The 18,122-nt window shown below is 37.8% G+C and overlaps 1 protein-coding gene across 5 annotated transcripts in view; it reads left to right on the forward strand.

Annotated features, from left to right (window-relative positions):
* The window catches only part of LOC124131545 (sodium channel protein 1 brain-like), a 78,302-nt gene that overhangs the window by 44,904 nt on the left and 15,276 nt on the right, over positions 1-18,122 (forward strand). For 3 of the 5 annotated variants that reach the window (XM_048398036.1, XM_048398033.1, XM_046494862.2), the window contains exons 11-22: positions 598-609; positions 6,258-6,354; positions 7,823-8,070; positions 8,706-8,876; positions 9,380-9,570; positions 10,023-10,176; positions 10,920-11,160; positions 11,510-11,619; positions 12,355-12,548; positions 14,784-14,916; positions 15,431-15,604; positions 17,745-17,867. In XM_048398036.1, the coding sequence (XP_048253993.1) occupies positions 598-609; positions 6,258-6,354; positions 7,823-8,070; positions 8,706-8,876; positions 9,380-9,570; positions 10,023-10,176; positions 10,920-11,160; positions 11,510-11,619; positions 12,355-12,548; positions 14,784-14,916; positions 15,431-15,604; positions 17,745-17,867 (1,848 nt within the window). The remainder of the gene's footprint in view (positions 1-597; positions 610-6,257; positions 6,355-7,822; positions 8,071-8,705; positions 8,877-9,379; positions 9,571-10,022; positions 10,177-10,919; positions 11,161-11,509; positions 11,620-12,354; positions 12,549-14,783; positions 14,917-15,430; positions 15,605-17,744; positions 17,868-18,122) is intronic. The other 2 variants (XM_048398040.1, XM_048398046.1) reach the window with 1 other exon arrangement.

Genomic DNA, 18,122 nt, shown 5'->3' on the forward strand with positions numbered 1-18,122 from the left:
CCAGTAGTCTTAATATCACGGCAGGGTCACCAGAAATGGGTTTCACACATTGTTCCCATGTCGGGAATCGAACCCAGGTCTTTGTTGTGACGAGCGTAAACCATAAGGAAGATATATATAGAATAACAAAAGCTAATAAATGACTTTTGAGGTCTAATGTCAAATGAATGCAGCACCAATAAATAGTCAAACTTAACATTTTTAAACCATCTGATGACAGATAATTAAATCAATTTGTCAAGCAATATGTATCAACACAGAATGAACATTTCCATGTTTTTAAAAGTTTCACAGATTTAACAAAATTTAGGCATTTTTTAATATATAGTTACACACAATTGATACAAATATATATAGGAGAAGATCTTATAGATATAATGGTACACTGCAGATATCACAATGATATACAATGATGTATGCTCAGGAAAGCTAACTGGTGATTGGATTTTGAACGTGGTGGCTGCATGCCTGAAGTCAATGAATGTGTTCTAGAAAGCATGGACAGTAGCTGTATTCATGATAAAATACATGCAAATGAGGAAGAAACATAGTCATTTAGTAGACTAATTAACCGAAAGAGTTTTGTGCAAATTGCAGGGATTTTTGAAAGTGAGTACACCTCTGTGTTGCTTTGTTGGTTGTGTTGGTTGTGTTCATTGTGTGTCATTTGGCATGTAGCATAGTCTCCACTATATCTGTTGCACTACACAACATCCAACTCTCATTTCTCATTTTCACAGAACATTATTATTTAAATGCAGTCAATACAGTCAATTGTCAATTTTGAAACTCTTTCTTTTTCAACTTGACAAAGCCTTAATGCACACAGTAATATGTTAATTCATATTTTCAGTATAATAAATCTACTGGGCATATATACAGCTCAAAAGAAGTTAAAGAACACCCAATTCTTTCATATTTAGTAATATAAAAGAATCAGGTGTTCTTTACCTTCTTTTGAGTAATATATATTTTTTTTAATTATCTGAGCTATGTTTTCATCGTATAAACAGATATTGTTGTGAGCATATGCACAAAAACATTCCCATGCATTAATGTTACTATTTTTTGTAGTGAGATGTGTTTCAAACTTTATACTAAATAGCAACATATATATGACATAAAACACAATTGATTTCTTTGACAACCATATATTTATACATGGCTGTGTCTTACCAAAAATATGTATTTTATATCTTGTCAGTGCTGTATTTAGTAACCATGCATGCATCTTCTTTCCCTCTATCTATTTTCTTCTATAATATTTTTGAATATATTAACTGCATATAAACTAACAAGTTTGAGTTTCCAGTTACCATGATTATGTAGCTGTTGTGTTGGAAGGTTGTGTCTATAACATTCTCCTTTCAGAGTTTTTGGGGGTGCACATGGGCTAGTTGTCTCAGGCACTAACTGCAATATGTGTGGAGAGTAGTGTCCCTTTGCCATACCAGGAACAGCTGATAATGGATTTGAAATCATTGATGCAGCCTAGTGATGATACTTGGTTTTTCAGCAACATATCAGGGATTTATCTAGGATTCCAAACCCTTGGCAGGCAAATTGAGGGAAAATGTAATATTGCTGACACTTTGGATTATAAAAACAAGTTCTTATTTTGTTAATTTCAGAGTTATTTTAACATTGCAGTCAATAATACATTAATCTGACGAGCCATGATACAACTGATATAGACAGTTTAAGGGGGTATTTTACACTCACTCACTTACAGTTTGGTCATAGTTCAAAGCTCTACATCATCTATATCTATAGGGTTCACATTTCAGTGAACCTACACTGTCTTTTCCTGTGGATCAACAATCTCAAGTTACCCGCCCTTGATTTTCATTAGCCAATCTGATTTGCTACGGTACTCAGTGTAACGGACCAATCAAAATGTGAGTTACAAACCAGCCTTAACATTGGGTTGGCGATATAAAAAACATGGCAGTCAGTCCCATTGATTATGATAGAATTGATTGACATACAAAAGGAAGCCTTAAAAAATCTGTTTGATGGAAAGGATGCCTTTATGTCCATTAAAACTAGCGGTGGCAAGTTCTAGTTCCTTTTTCCTTACCTCAACGTTTCATTGGTTGGTAAAATGTTGATGAAAATCAAAGGCGGGTATTTTGAGATCACGAGAACCAAGGGAATGGATCCAGGAGGAGTGTAGGTCCACCGAACTAAGCCCCCAGGAGATAGAGAGGATGAAAGCTATAAGGTCAAAATGAATATGTTGTTAGATTTTTATCAAATTCCTCATAGGCTCATTAAAGTTTTTTTAAATTTCTTTCTGTGAAATTGAGCCTACTATTTCTGAACAAGCCATCTTTAGGTTACAGAGGCAGGGCTGACAGGGCTATCAGGATTCATTAAGACAATGGAGACATGAGGGAGTTAAGATCTCATTATCAATTTATCATGGCTTACGTTACACATAGTCAACTTCTGAGGCAACGAACACCAAGGGACCTGTTCATTGTATCCAAAGTTGGTGGTTCATCTGGGCACTGGCACCAAGGGTAGAGAATAGCTAGGCCACAATACATTAGTTATTAGTTTAAGGTGGGCAGGAGGCATTATATTAGTTATAGTTTTGAGCAAACTGTTCAAGGCATCTGTGTACATCAACTAGAAATACTAGTAATCTAGATTTGCTAACCATCAAAAGCTTGCATGGGCTGTATTGGATATATTTTTTTCAGTGTCTGTATGACAGTAATCTAGACTTGCTAACTGTCATAGACTTGCATGGGCTGTATAGGATATATTTCTTTCAGGGCCTAAATGACAGACTAAGCAATATATCTGGAGTTGAAGAAGTAGGGGTGTAATCAGTGTTCATAATAAAGACAAAGAGTGTAATGGGGTCCTTGTCATAACCCTACTGATAAAACTGAAAAATTGGGGGCACTCCTAGATTCAACTACTGTTGCAGGAAAACCTTCAAAGACCTTTAATTTAATTTCGAACACTGTGTAATGGTTGTTGAATTATCAATGCATCACAATTGTCCCATGTCTCAATGGCAATACATAGTACATGCATGACAAGTTAAAATATCAATAGTTGACAATACAAGCTACACTATCCATAGTGTTGATGAATGTAACACAATCAATGGAATACTGTTAATCATTCATTTACATTTGTTTTGATTCTAACTATGCCTTGCTCAAAGATACATGTGGATGTATTCATTCATAAATCAATATCAGACTACGTGGTACATCCTAAAGTCCCCAATTTAACTTCCCAAGAAATATGCTGAATGTAGGATGGATGTGTTGGTGTTTCATGTTAAATACCGTATTCAACGTAATATGCACCCCGCTCTAATAAGCACCCACGGTGATATTGCTAATATATTGGCAAGTGAACAATCCCAATTAGCACCCCTTCCGATTGATCAATGTACACAAGACTTAAATTTATTCCTGTATAATACGCACTTGTGTGTTATATGCACCCTTAATTATGGGCAATTCAATTCTGGAAAAATATATCTGTCGTATATAAACATTTCGGGCTGTCAGCAAAAACCAAGAAATTAACAATCTTTCAACTCGTGTTTTTTGTCAAAATAATATTCTAATAAGAGCCCCCTATTTCTTATTTTGAGAGCGCCCTGGGCGCTTATTATGTAGAATACGGTAATGCAGATATGTCAACCATTTTTAAACATTGTTTGCAAACAATAGCCGATAACCCACAAGGTTACTTGTCTCTTCTTATGTTGTTCCGAGAGCAATGCAAACAAAGGATAAATAAGCAAATGGAAATAGTTTTTCACACTTTAGGATATTTACTGACTGAAAGTTATAAATTTCATGACATATGTTTATCTGAAAGTGTAGACTCGTCAAAAATAGATGAAAACATATGCACTGTTTATTGGCCAGTGTAAATTGTAGTGACGAGGTACAAGGTTGGCTGCAAGGAATTCTGGGTAAGGTAGTGTTCTGCAACGTGATTGGCTTCATATGACCAATTGCTTTTATTTTTGTGATTTTTGAACACGAGTATTTGGGGATCTGAATCCACAATCAAAAGTTTCTGGTGTGGCACAGTGAATTTACAACTTGGACACACACATGCACACGCACGCACGCACACACACACACACACCCACGCATGCACGCACGCACGCACACGCACACACACACACACACACACTTGGCAAAGTACAACAGACAGCTATTTAAATATTTTTCAAGGAATTCAAGTTTTTGATACATCACTAAGGAATGAAAAGCTGCTGGTCATTAGGAAGTGATAATTCTGATAGCCAATACAAGTTATCACATTCCTTGGCGTAGGAAGCATCAGTGTTTATAAGTATTTGTTTTCTCAACTGTTGCAGATCAATAATGGTATTCCCTAGATAGGCATTGTTCCGTGGGAGGGATTAGTAGTGTAAACTCACTCTTTGGAACGGGCAAATTTACACTCATATGATCTCTGTGATGTCTTTGTGAGTATTTGAACTACACCCTCAACAAACAGGCATCGGTCACACCATGTACATATATGGGCCAGGTGGATTCAATTAGATACTGAATTATGAAGACTTGCTGTCCTTGCCATTTTATGTACACACACACAATCAATACTCAGTCTGATACCGAGTACCAGAGTGCAATATGCTTTAGTAGATAAAGTGTCTCCTGGGGGTTGATGGGCACAAGGTGCAAACTATGCGTTCATTTATTCATTTTTAAAGATTCAATATTGAAATACAACTAGGGTGTGTATATTGCATGTAGTTATGTAGGTGTGTTTTTTGTAAAGAAATAATATTTTATCGGTATTAGTATAGCTGTGTTGCTGTGTCAGCTAAAATGACATGACAAACATAACATACAACCTATGATGTTGTAAGTCGGGTTCTGGGTCGGGATGTTCTATAGCTTCATTAATATTTCATTTACTTCTTAAAATATTTTTAATCGAACAATGCTATTGGTTAACCAGTATTGTTGAAATTTTGTAAAAAAAATTTTATAGTAAGTCTACATCCTTGGAATCATTTGAATGACTTCATTTGAAGTGAAGTTAAGTAGACCAAATAATTTCTTGTTTTACGCATTATGTAGGTCAGTAATGGAGTTATGGCACTACTCCCAATCGACTTTGATGAATTAATTATTTTTGACTGATGAATAATGCTGTATCTTTGATGATTTGACTTTTAGTCTCCAAGGTCTTAAGCAATGGGATAGTGTAGCCTTTAGACATAGGGAAATCCTAATGCCACACATTGGACTAACTGATACTGATGAGGCCATTGTTGGCACAGGAAGTGTTCGCAATAAGCACTGGCCTGTAGGCCTGTTTCAGGGAGATCTTGTGTCTGGCTGTAGTTTCAAATTTGAATGGGTCCTTATGGCCTGCAGTACATTTACATGTCTATTTATTTGTCACACTAAAGTAAAGCGGGGCCTGCAACTTCTGAAGTGTGTGGGTTCTGATGGCAGCCTGGCAATTTTTTATGTTTCAAACACTGGGAACAGGTACAACGAAACTTTAACTCAGTTTCATACAATGCATCTTATATATTAGGTCCCATTATTCCCTCACAAAACTTGACAAAAATATGGATTTACTTTGGAGTTCTTAGGACTTCCTTTTGAAACATTTGTTAAAGACAAATGTCCCCAATAGACTTATTGATGTCCCTCCTTGAAATGGAAGAGCCTCAGAATGGTTTACAAGTAGAAGAACCCTGTGGAATTCTGGGTTAAAATAGAGGCCTATGTTGTAAGAGGCAGCCATATGGATTGGGTGGTCAGGCTTGGTGACTTGGTTGATAGAGTGTCATCATACCCTGATGGAGTGGATCGTTGCTCAAAATAACAATCACTGGATAGTCTGGTCCAGATTTGGTTATTTACAGGCCATTGTCACACAGCTGGAATATTGCTGAATGTGGCATTGAACAAATACAAACAAAACAAGTAGAAGATAAAGAGAGCTTTGGATATCAGTTAACTGATAAAAGTCATACTGGATAGGATAAGGGGTAAATATTTCACATTTGTTAATACTTTATATGCATTAAGTGAGGATGATACACTGACATATTATGGAAATGCAATTTATATGACATTATTTCAGTAATAATTTGGATGTGTATGATGTCCAAGTTCTGAAATATGTATTCCACTTCTTTTCAGAGTGAATAGTGAATTGAGATCGGATATTGTACAGATACCTGCCTGTTTCTGTTGTAACAGTATTGTTTTGTTATCTAGGTGTCTTCATCAGGTGTGATTTTGGAGAGAGAGTCCACAATCAGTGAGCTAAACAGCCTTGAAGAGAACAACGAGACAAGTGTTGTTATCATCAAAGGTACTTATTCCCAATAATAATAATAATAACCTATATAAAAATTAAAACAAAACACAACACTGAATACTTTCTCTAAAATGTGGTGGTGCATGGTCCTGTGCACAGGTGACAAGTCAGGTGAACTTAACCATCATCATCAAGGATTCATGACAATAAGTGAATCTTTATTCTCCCTGATTATAAGAATGTTACATGGAGAAAGTATTCAGTGTTGTGTTTTGTTTCAAATTGTATAATACTTGTGTTAGGTAACATGGGTGTGGTAGACTGGTACAGATACAACATAGAGTATGTGGTCTCTGAAATATATAAACAACTGCAAAATAAGCCAGTAAGAAGGAAGAAAAGCAAAATGTAAATTTAAGCTGTCATGAGCTCTAGAGTAATCTAGAGTATTTTACTGCCAGTTTGTTGAAGTATGTCAACCTTTTAAATATCCACATTGAAATTAATGCCTCAACTGTCAGCAAGCATTGTCACATATGTGAAATAATGTCCTCCTCACTACCCTGTAAAGGAGCTTCATGTAACTGAATACCCGTAATTGAGGTGTTCAAATTGTGGTTGTATTTTTTTCTGGAACCTGATGCACATGTTAATGAGGACCTGGAGTTTTGGAACGTGAGTAGGAGGATTTTGAGACCAACACAGATTGTTCAAATTACCAGACAGATTATTATCTCAAGTGCCCAAATGACAAATTATGTCAGCATAATATATGTAGCTGAAAAAAAATGAACACCTGTTTGGATGGTCTTTAAGATCGAAGAACATATAGATCTACAGTTTATCAGCATTGTTAGTTAACTTCTTGTGACTGGTTGCTTCTTTTGAGAAGCTATACAGGTAACACAACAAAGGTGTAATATAAAACTGGAATACACATGTCAAGTAGCTGTGTAGTAGAGCATGAGCAATGACCAACGTCGGCTCGATATGACACACCTGCCAGGTCATGCATTGAGAACCTGGTCCCCATTTCAATCAGCTGTGTGGGGTAGTTAAAAAGAGGAAAACAATCTTATAGAGTTCTGCTCTTCCAATTTTTTTATTTAAAATCCCTGTTGATCCGGTACCCATTATTACTAAAACCCTACAGCCTGGAAGGTTGCTATGAGGAATGCTTATGTACATGCACATAAAACAGACGTAACTCAGTAATCAGGATTCATTAATCTGGAAATTGTTAATCCTGACAATTTCACTTTGAACAGTAATCATCGGATTAAAAAAGGTTCCAAGTCAGTGTACAACAAACTTCTTGTTAACTGTCACTTTCATTATCTGGAATTCTCTATAAACAAGCATGAGATATTGGTTGAAAGAGAGAGCAGAAATAGTATGTTTCTCTCAATAGTACTGCAATATTTTCAGTGATATATGCTTAGAATGCAGTGTATAGTTTCAGGTTAAGTGAAATCATTGTTACAGTCTTTAGGTATTTAGTTTTCCCTTGGTTAACTTTCAGCGGATGAAGACCCTGACATTGTTCCCGGCCCAAACGAACTTGTGGACAGAAACTGTAAATGTTGCCATAGCTGCTGCAAGTGTTTCATCCCCCTGCTCCGCGCGGAGGGCATGGTCTACGCCTTCATCAGTGACCCTCTCTTTGACCTGTTCATCACCCTCAGTATCGTCCTCAACACTATCATCATGGCCCTGGAACAGCATGGGCAGTCAGAACAGATGAACGTCCTTATCAAAGTTGCAAACTATGTGAGTCTTTTTTAACTATTTGTATGATTACTTATTTTCAATGGGCCGATGACTCGATGTTGCAAGAATGTTTGTGTTCTGTTCAAATACCCTGTGGGGATACTGGGTTAGAACTGGTCGTCAGCAAGCTCTGCTTGTTGTACAAGGCGATTTTATGGATTAGGTTCACACCATTGCAAGTCTCACCCCCTACCAGAACAGGTGAGACAGGACACATTGTTACCTGCACTACATCACTGGGCCATGAAGAGCATAGATATGGTCTTCATCAACCCATGCATGTCACAAGTGGCAACTAACTGGATTGGCTTGTCAGGCTTGCTGACTAGGTTGATGCATGCCATTGTATCCCAATCCAAAGGCTGTGCACTTAAACTTGCACTGTCTGGATCATGGACCTCAAACAACTAATTCCTATTTAGTTGATGTTTTTAATTGTATCCTGACATAGTGTGACATTGTTCATGATATCAGTCCCTGGTTTGTCTGGTCCAGATTTGATTTTTTACAGCTGGAAGATAGTTGAGTTTGGCATTATACTGCAAACAAACAAACAATCAATTATTTTGTCCAGAACATGAATAAGAGGCTATCTGTGTTTGCGGTCCAATATAAGTAAGTATTTGTCGTTTCAGGTGTTTACTGCAGTCTTCATTTTTGAGGCAGTTTTGAAACTGTTTGCTCTCAACAAGTATTACTTCAAGAGTGGCTGGAATATCTTTGATCTGATCATTGTGATCGCCAGTATCATAGATTTAGGATTTGAAGAAGTAGATGGTCTCTCTGTCTTTAGGACCTTCAGATTGGTAAGTTTTACAAATGCTTGTTAATTATATTTAGTAAGACAGATAGGGCTGTGTGCGATACATATTGTGATATATTGGGAGCTAAAGTGTTTGACACTGATTGACACTGATTGTACATGCAGATCCTATTTTCTACATACTGAAGTGAATATCATTCAGCATGGTCAGTCGCCAACATTTTGCCAAGATGCATACAGGGCGAATACAAATGTGAGAGAAAAATCAGTTCTGCATTTCCACAATTTGTGAATGAATTTCTGTGTAGATTTTTGGTTAAACGATACAAATAATGACAAAACTTGTTTCGTTTGCTTTACCCAATATTACAAATATATTGCAATACGTATCATATGACAAGCATCTTGAAGTATACTGGTAATACTGTGCAATCCTAAAGACAAACATTTACAAGTTTTATACAATAATTCGTTGTATAAGAGCCAGACAAATTATCATATTTTGGTATTTCTGTTAAATTTGTGTGTGCTTTTGTATTTCTACAGCTCAGGGTGTTCAAGCTTGCACAGTCCTGGCCAACAATGCGAATATTGCTGTCAATCATCTTGAGCACTCTGGGTGCCCTTGGAAACCTAACCATTGTGCTGGCTATCATTATCTACATCTTTGCTGTAACTGGACTGCAGCTGTTTATGTCAACCTACACACCAGAAAAGTTTGCCCCAGACCCTCCACCGTGAGACATGTTATAACTTTACTGCATGAACGTTCCAGGGCAGAATAGGTCCTTGTACTCCATGCTTGGATCAACTGTGTGACCTGTATGGGTCATCACCTATGTGGATAGTTGCTCATGCTATCAATCACTTGGATGTCTGATTCAGACTCTATGGTTGATGTGAATACACTGGTTTTTAGTTAATTGGTGTAATTATCTAGTGTAAATAAAACATTTATTCACTCGCTCAGCCACTCAGACTATGTAGACTTTGAGATCACTCAACTGTGAATGTGCCTTAAACACAGCTGTCAAATGGTCTATTTCAATCAGAGGTTATTGTGATTTGCTACCTCTGATTGACCAATCAGAATCAAGTAATTTCAAAATTGATTGTAGAATGTGTTTGATGCATTTGATCAGTAAAAGAGTAGTGTGTATGCAGTATCTAAAGCATGTTTCTTTTCTAGGAGATGGAATTTTAACAACATTCAACATGCTCTGATGATGATATTCCGAGTGCTGTGTGGAGAATGGATTGAGCCGCTGTGGGCCTGCATGAAAGCCAACAATGAACTCTGCATGGTTGTCTTCCTGCCTGCTCTCGTGCTCGGCTACTTCATCGTAAGTTAGAAAGGGGAGAAATGCCTGTACAGCACAATACTGAATACATTGTACCATATTACCTCTCAATGCAACGTAAACAATAGGAAGATTGTCTCCAGGTTGTAGCCACACATCAAATCCATGCTGAACACTTGAATTCTCACAGGGCAAATAACCTAATGCGGAACGCTTAAACCCCCATGTACCCCGAGTTTTATGTTTAATGTTTGACATTGTAAAAGAATTCAAACAAATTCAAAATTGGAAGAAAACAGCTGTTCGATTGAGCTGCAGTTAGCTTGCGCTATGTCACGTGACTTCCATTGACTCGGAAAAAGTGTGCCGCTATTTGCTTGGAAGCAGGGCATAAGGGATTTATTCTACCCCTTGAATCCATGTGCAGCCTGACTTGCTCGTGGCGGGGTATAAGAAATTCGCTGAGAAATTTATTCCCCTCCAAGGTGGGATACACAGGTTTTTTTTATCAAGATCACGTGGACCAATCAGATCTCATCATTCTGACATGGAGGTATGATAAGACCCTTAGCTTGTAAAATTCAGTACACTCTGCTAGTGACACATGTAACAAATTTTATTCTAGCCCCTAGATTTAGTTATGTAAGTGTGAACAAGGTCAGTTGTGATGTGACATGCAAGTGATGTTATGTGTAGCATATGACATCATGATATTCCTATGGGATGGTCACCTGGCCAGTCAGATAGATAGATTCTTTGACATGTAATCATACTTGATCTTTCAGGTCCTGAATCTGTTTTTGGCTCTGTTACTGAATGCGTTTGCTACTGACTCAATTCGCAAACACAAAGAAACAAACCAGGAGGAATCCCGGCTGAAGCTGGCTTGGGAAAGAATCCGAGGTCTTTGTTGTTGCTGCCTGGGAAAGAATATAAATGCCATAGAACCCAAGAAGAATGGCAAGGCATCAGGGGAAGATTCCACGAATGTAATAGACATTGATGAAAATGGAAAGGAGATTAAAAGTAAGTGCTAGTTTATCATTCTGTATGCTGGAGTACACTAAAACTAGTAGCATGAATTCACTTTATGACAGGAAATAAAAACATTTTCAGGAAAGGTGTGTTCTGTGCCAAAAACATTTGAATCTCCTTGACTAAACTTGTCTTTTGGCATCAATTTCAGTCGATTTTAGTGTTCATATATATTGAGCATGATTAGCTGACCTTACTAGACCAAACCACATCTTACCAGACCAGACTTCGAACAAGTGGCTATAGTCACAGACTATGATCTTAATGCACAGGTGAGTGAAAGCCAAGGATATTCTTTTTTGTACTTTCTGGTGATCATTAGACCCTTGTTATTTTTCAGATGCTGATGCTGATGCTGATGCCAAACCTTCTACCAATGGAGTTAGTACTAAATCTGAAGATACAAAGAAAACCCAGTCAAATGGTTCTGTCAAAAGCCAACATGTAAAGGTATAAGATTCTTGATATAACAAACAGACACATATACAACAAATATGCTTGGAGGTGAGGTGAGGTGAAATGGGGTTTAACGTCGCGTCCAACATTTTTGCACTTATATAGCGACGTGCATGTACGTGTGTGTGTGACTGCTTGTGCTAGTCCGGACTGATGCCGATTTATAGTGCTAGCTCACTGAGATACCATGCCGCAGTTTAACATGAATACCCCACTCAGACACAGTATACTGACTCCAAGCCGACCAGTCCTTGTTTAACCCCTTAATGCCGAGCGCCAGACCGGGTAACAACAAGTACCATCTTTAAACGTCTTTTGGTATGACGCGGCCGGGGATCGAAACCCCGGACCTTCCGCTCTCCGGGCGGACGCTCTGCTACTAGACCACGGAGGCGGTAATAAATATGCTTGGAAAGTGCTATGTTGTGTTATCTGGTGAATCAGTGCAAGTAGAAGCTTCCTATTTGGTCTTGAGTATGGTTTTAAGCCACTTTTAGCAATATCCCAGCAATGTCAAATCAGGGCACACAGAAATTGATTTCACACATTGAACCTAGGCCTTCGGTGTTAGGAGTGAATGCGTTACCCACAAGGCTACTCTACTCCCACTTATTTCTTTTAACTGTTTAGCTATGTATTTACAGTACATTGTAATCCTAACATAAAAACCTTAACATTACAGCTGAGTGAAAGTTGATAATTCCATGGTGCCTGTGTCTTATTTGTCAGGAGGCCCAGGAAGCATTTGATACCTCGCAAAAGAGGGCTCAGTTTTCAAGCTTTGAGGAGGCTCGCCAAGCAGAGGCTGCAAGGAAGAAGAATGGTGTAGATGAAGATGGCCTTGCTCTTGGAGATACTGCATCCTCACTTAAGAAGAATGAAGTTGTAGTGTTCAACTGCATGCCCAAAATCCTTGCAAAAAGGTGGGTTAATAAGGAATAGGGCCTTTACACTTACATGTTCATTATACTTATGAGAAGTATTTATAGATTATTATTTTAATCTATACATGAAACAATTAAATTTCAACCAAAATGGGGTGAAGTTAGGATAAGATATATGGATGAACAATTTCTTTATTGCAATTAGAAGCGACATTTTGGTGTAGGTTCTTACACCATTATCAAGGAAGTGATGAACAGAGTATGGTCACAAGCATATATACAGGTATGAGCTGGTGTTATACAGTTGAGTAGATTGGCATGTAGTTACAATGATGTGGACAAGCCTGTTATGTACACAAACTGGTGATATAAGGTAAACATCGTAACAGGTGAAGTCAGTAGTATGAACAATAGGATAATGACTGATCGGAGTCTTTGATGAGTTGATGGTACGCAGGGGCTATGTAATAGCATTGATCACCATTGATTTATGGTGTGTGTCTTTGATGCTGATGACTTCTTGGAGTATTCTGATTTTGAAGTCTTTGAGTTTGGCTCTAAGGGCTTTGATTTTGTCCCTCTGGATGCTGTGGGTTGTCATGGATATGGTCTGATAGAATCAATTTTGGAAACTGAGATTGATGTTCTGTAATTTCGGGTTTTGAGGGGCCTTGAAGTTTTGCCAATGTAAGTTTGTCCACAATTACACGGAATGTGGTACACTGCTCCTGATGGTTCTTGCTGTTGGCTCGATGGTGGTCTTCCTGTGGCTTCCTGGAGCTTGTTGTTATTGTCTTTCTGTACAAGTACATCAAGGAAGGGTAGAAGGCAATTGGATTCTTCTTCCATGGTGAACTGCATTTGTGGGTTTGGGGAGTTTGGTGGTCCAGTAGGGCTCTGTTGGGATGTAGGATGACAAAGGTGTCATCTACTTTGTGGAACCAGCAGAGGGGTGTTATGGGGGATGTTTCCAGGGCTTTTTCTTCTAGGTTGGTCATAAAAATCTCTGTAATTATGGTTGCTAGTGGGGATCCATAACAGTGTAAGAACTTACACCCAAACATCAGGGATCGCTCCGAGTTGTAATAAAGAAGTTGTTCATCCATATATCTTATCCTTACTTGATACTCCAACTTGTAAATTCCTTTCAAAGAAGTTACAAAATGGGGTTGTTTCTGATGAGTTCTGTATGAATAGTTGTTTAGGGTAAAAATGAGTTTAGGATGAAAGTAAAAATGTGAGTTATTCAATTGCTACTTATAGTCAAAATGCACTTGTGCTATCACGTATCACCTATTATGTTTCCTAGTTGTCCAATACTGTTCCCAGACCAAATGTTTTTCTTATGAAGGGTATGGAAGAAGAAAGTTTGGATTAATATATATTTTGTTACTTTTCAGCAATAGTACATTTTTTATAAGCATGAACGAATGAACAGTTAGAAATATATACTGTGTACTAAATGGTTAGCTTGTGGCTCGTGAAGGTTTGGAGGACTAGTGAAATGAATAAGGACACTAGCTCTCAGAAATCTAGATTTTATCCCCCTTGTTTTCCAAACTGTTCTCAGCTAGCTGTTCAGTTATGAGTTGTTAAGTCAGTATTTCTGTAGCTGAGGATATTGGTCAAATGCAAGATACAAGAAGCTTTCTTTAACATCAGATATTTTAGTACAAACAACATTCGCTAAGAAGTTATATTTACGACCAAACAGTTTGAAAAATATACAAAACAGAAATAAAACATGGAAGAGAATGTACACACAGAGCATGAATTAATGGAAAGATGAGGAGAAAGGTAACTGAAGATGGATAGCAGTGGTAGAAACTAACATTTTTTGTCCACTAATCCTTATAATGATAACATATAGCAAAACCCTTAAAAATGGCTAATTTCTACTATTCCTTATGATACCTTAACTATTGGGCAGTTTGGCAAGGACTACAGGACTAGTGCCAATTTCTAACCCTGGATAGGAGATACAAATACAAAATAAATACATGAACTGATGGGTTCAAAGCTGAGTCATCGGCATACTGATCAAGTGCATGTGGGACCGTCTGCAGAACTCTACATAAGATAGTCTTACAGAATTTATTAGGCTGTTCCAGACCTGAGCAGCCTCATATGCAAAAGAGTTAAGAATTTTGTTGTATTAACCTTGGGTAATTCAGCCAGGAACTCTTGCCTGAGGGATAAGGGGATGTTTTAATTTTAATTAAATATTTTATGAATATATGAAAGAAGCTTACACAAATTGTTTCCTCCCTGCAGGATGCCGTGGTTGTCAAAGTACGATCAGCCATCACGGTGGTACAGCATGAGGAGGTTTTTAGTAAAGGTGGCCGACAACAAGATATTTGAGACAGCTGTTCTGCTCGTCATCTTTGCAAGTAGCGTTACTCTGGTGAGTGTCCAATGTGGTTAAAACTGGTGCATCTTTATCAATACATCAATATTTCATATCATTTCCTAGACTCACTTCAGTATTTAGTGCTAAATTTGCTCTCTTTATAGAAAGTGTTAATTATTCAGCATCCAATGTCATGTCATAAATTTAGTGTCTAAATATTGATGATGGGTATTCTGAAAGTCTTGTAGTAACCATCCATATAGTATTTTGGGGGGAGTTTTTGTTGTTGTTAGATATACTTTTTATTTTATTATTTCAAAACATGCAGTTTTTTATCTGTCTGGAGAAGCCAAATAGTGAGTGAGTTAAAATTTAACGTCACATCAGCATTTTTTCATCCCTAAACCGATGAGAAGCCAAATAATGTTGTTTTTACAAACATTATTTTTCATGACATCCAACGTGTCCACACAACAGTTCTTGTTCTTTCTGCAAGACCTGAGGCAATTGATCTGTCCCTCAGTATCATTTGGACTCATTTGTCAACGTGGGTTTGATCTTATTTCAGGCGTTTGAGGATGTGACTCTTGATGAAAAACCTTCATTGAAGTTGGCGCTGTATTACTTGAACATCATCTTCTGTATTCTCTTCACGGCGGAAATGTTGATAAAGATGTTCGGCTACGGCTTGCACAAGTATTTCACAAGTTTTTGGACCATATTGGACTTCTGCATTGTGCTGGTAAGGGTGTGCTTATATAGTCATAGCATTAGTGGTGTGTTGTTGTATCATGATGTAAAAGCATGGTGGATATCTATCTGCAGTCGTATTTGTTATCAAATCTGGATCATCAGCGGTAGAAACTAACATTTTTGGTCCACTAGTCCTTATAATGATAATATATAGCAAAACCCCTAAAAATGACAAATATCTACTAGTCCTTATGATACCTTAACTATTGGGCAGATTTGCAAGGACTAAAGGACTTGTGCCAATTTCTAACCCTCATCATCATCATCATCATCATCATCATAATACCATGCTTGTGGTTTTGACATAGGTCCATCCATGGTAAGACCCAGAATATGTAGAGGGTGTCCTGGAAAATGATAAATACAAAATTCTTTGGAATAGGCCCATTTACAGCCTCAGACGTATACAGGCCAACAAACCTGATCTTGTCTTTTTGGATAAATCCAATAAAATCATTTATATCATTGAATTTTCTGTCCCTTTTGACTCTAATGTGATTGACAAGATTGAGGAAAAACATGGCAAATATGCGGACCTCGCTTTCGAAATATCATGCTTGCATCCCGAGTACCAAGTTGTCCGACTCCCCATTGTTCTTGGTGGCTTAGGTTTGGTACCTCCCAATCTGTTGACTGACATCGGGAGAGTACCCGGGTTTGCTACCAGGAATACAGCCCTTCTGACAATCTGGGTAATGCAAAAGGCTGCAGTGTTGGGGAGTCTTCACATTCTCCGAAAAGTTCTTGGTGGGTTCAACTAGGCAACTCTTCCTGGGAGAAGTCCCATTTGCTGTCTGGGCTGCGTGTTGAGGGGGCAAGGATCCTGAGCTGATGATGAGCCTAACCAGCCTGACTTTGCCAGGATCACCTGTTGTAATACTCATTTATCGCTCATAGCGCATCAATGTTAGCGAATCAGAATTACGTAACCAGTTATGTAATTAGTCTATGCGTATGATTATCTTCCCGTGCTTGCACTTCTACCTGTAACATCATGAAGTCATCCAAGTAAACCAAGTCGCCCTAAAAGGTGTTTGTCTGCTATTACTTGAAGTCCGGATTCAACAGTATGTGTAGCATGGTTCTACAACATCACCCAAACCCTCTTTGCTGCATTTTTTATTTTAATCTGTACTTAATAGTAACAATAACAAGTCCATGTATAATGCGCCAGATTCCATTCACCAATGTTTATGGCGCTACATACGTTGAAGCAGATTATACTACAGCAAGGAAAAAGTCATGGTTTGGGGTGAGGGGTGTTGAATTTAGACTAAATATTACTGTTTGAAAAGGTAGGTCAAAAGATGTGCCTTGAATGATGGGAGTGATGGTGAGAGCTTAAGTTCTGTTAGTAGACTGATTGATTGATTACTTGTCAATGAAACCCAATGGCATGGGATATTGCTCCTAATATTAATCACGTTTTTTTCTGGTTCAGACTCGATTAGTTACATGCCATCATGATATTGCTGGAATACTGCGAGTGTGGTGTTGAATGAAAATAACAAACAACAAAAAATAAAATTAACCTTGTGAACTTTTATTTTGCCGTCTCCTGCATATTTGCAAATTCTTCAAAACCAAATGTATACAAGAAATTAATTATGTCTCGCCTTATTAGATTATTTTGCAACATGCTGGCCTATTATTAACTCACGAGTGGCCCAGTCGTCTAAGGTGCCGCTATTTGCTGTGCAGAGTTGCGTCTCTTGGGCACGCCAGAAACCTATGATTATGGGTTTGAATCCCGGTTCACCCCAATTTTTCTAGGTTTGTCAGCACCATACCCGTGCTCATGGGTTTCACCGAAGTGGTAAAGATCTAAGACCTGCATCACTTCGGGCTTTCTCCCACATTAAGCTGACACGCCGCGATATAACTGGAATACTGTTAAAAGCGGTGTTAAACCCAACACACTCACTCACTCACTCACTCATCAAGTTATTATTATTACTTTTTCATGATGATTGCTACTTGTAAATGACTTCAAAATGATATTGTCTGATAAATCTTCTTGTATTTAGGAAAATTCCACACCACCTTTGTATATGATTTCTATCATGTACCACTGTTATTGTGTTGAAATGTCATTTTATCTTCTATCCTAAATATGTTTCTCCTTTCAGATATCAATCGTCAGCTTGATAGCCGAGTCTCTGGGAGTATCAAATATTGCAGCTTTTAGATCACTGAGAACCTTACGAGCCATCCGACCTCTCCGAGCCATCTCTCGCTGGCAGGGAATGAAGGTAGCTTTAGTCCCATCAGCTGACAATATTCCTTCATTATTCATTTATATCTTCTTTATCCCCTCGTCTTTGTTTTATTACTTGTTCTACAGTTATTTTTCTCAAAAACCATAGGGTTTGTGTTTGAAATACAAGAAAGACAAGTAGTATTTGCAAAACATTTTAGAATGATTTCTTTTAAAATATGGTTGGTAGAGTGGAATGACAAAACATAACATAAAAGAAACATACTGCTTGGAGTGTCATGCATTAAAT

The sequence above is a fragment of the Haliotis rufescens genome, unplaced genomic scaffold (assembly GCF_023055435.1).
Source record: "Haliotis rufescens isolate VD_foot unplaced genomic scaffold, xgHalRufe1.0.p SCAF_1, whole genome shotgun sequence".
Lineage (NCBI taxonomy): Eukaryota > Metazoa > Mollusca > Gastropoda > Lepetellida > Haliotidae > Haliotis > Haliotis rufescens.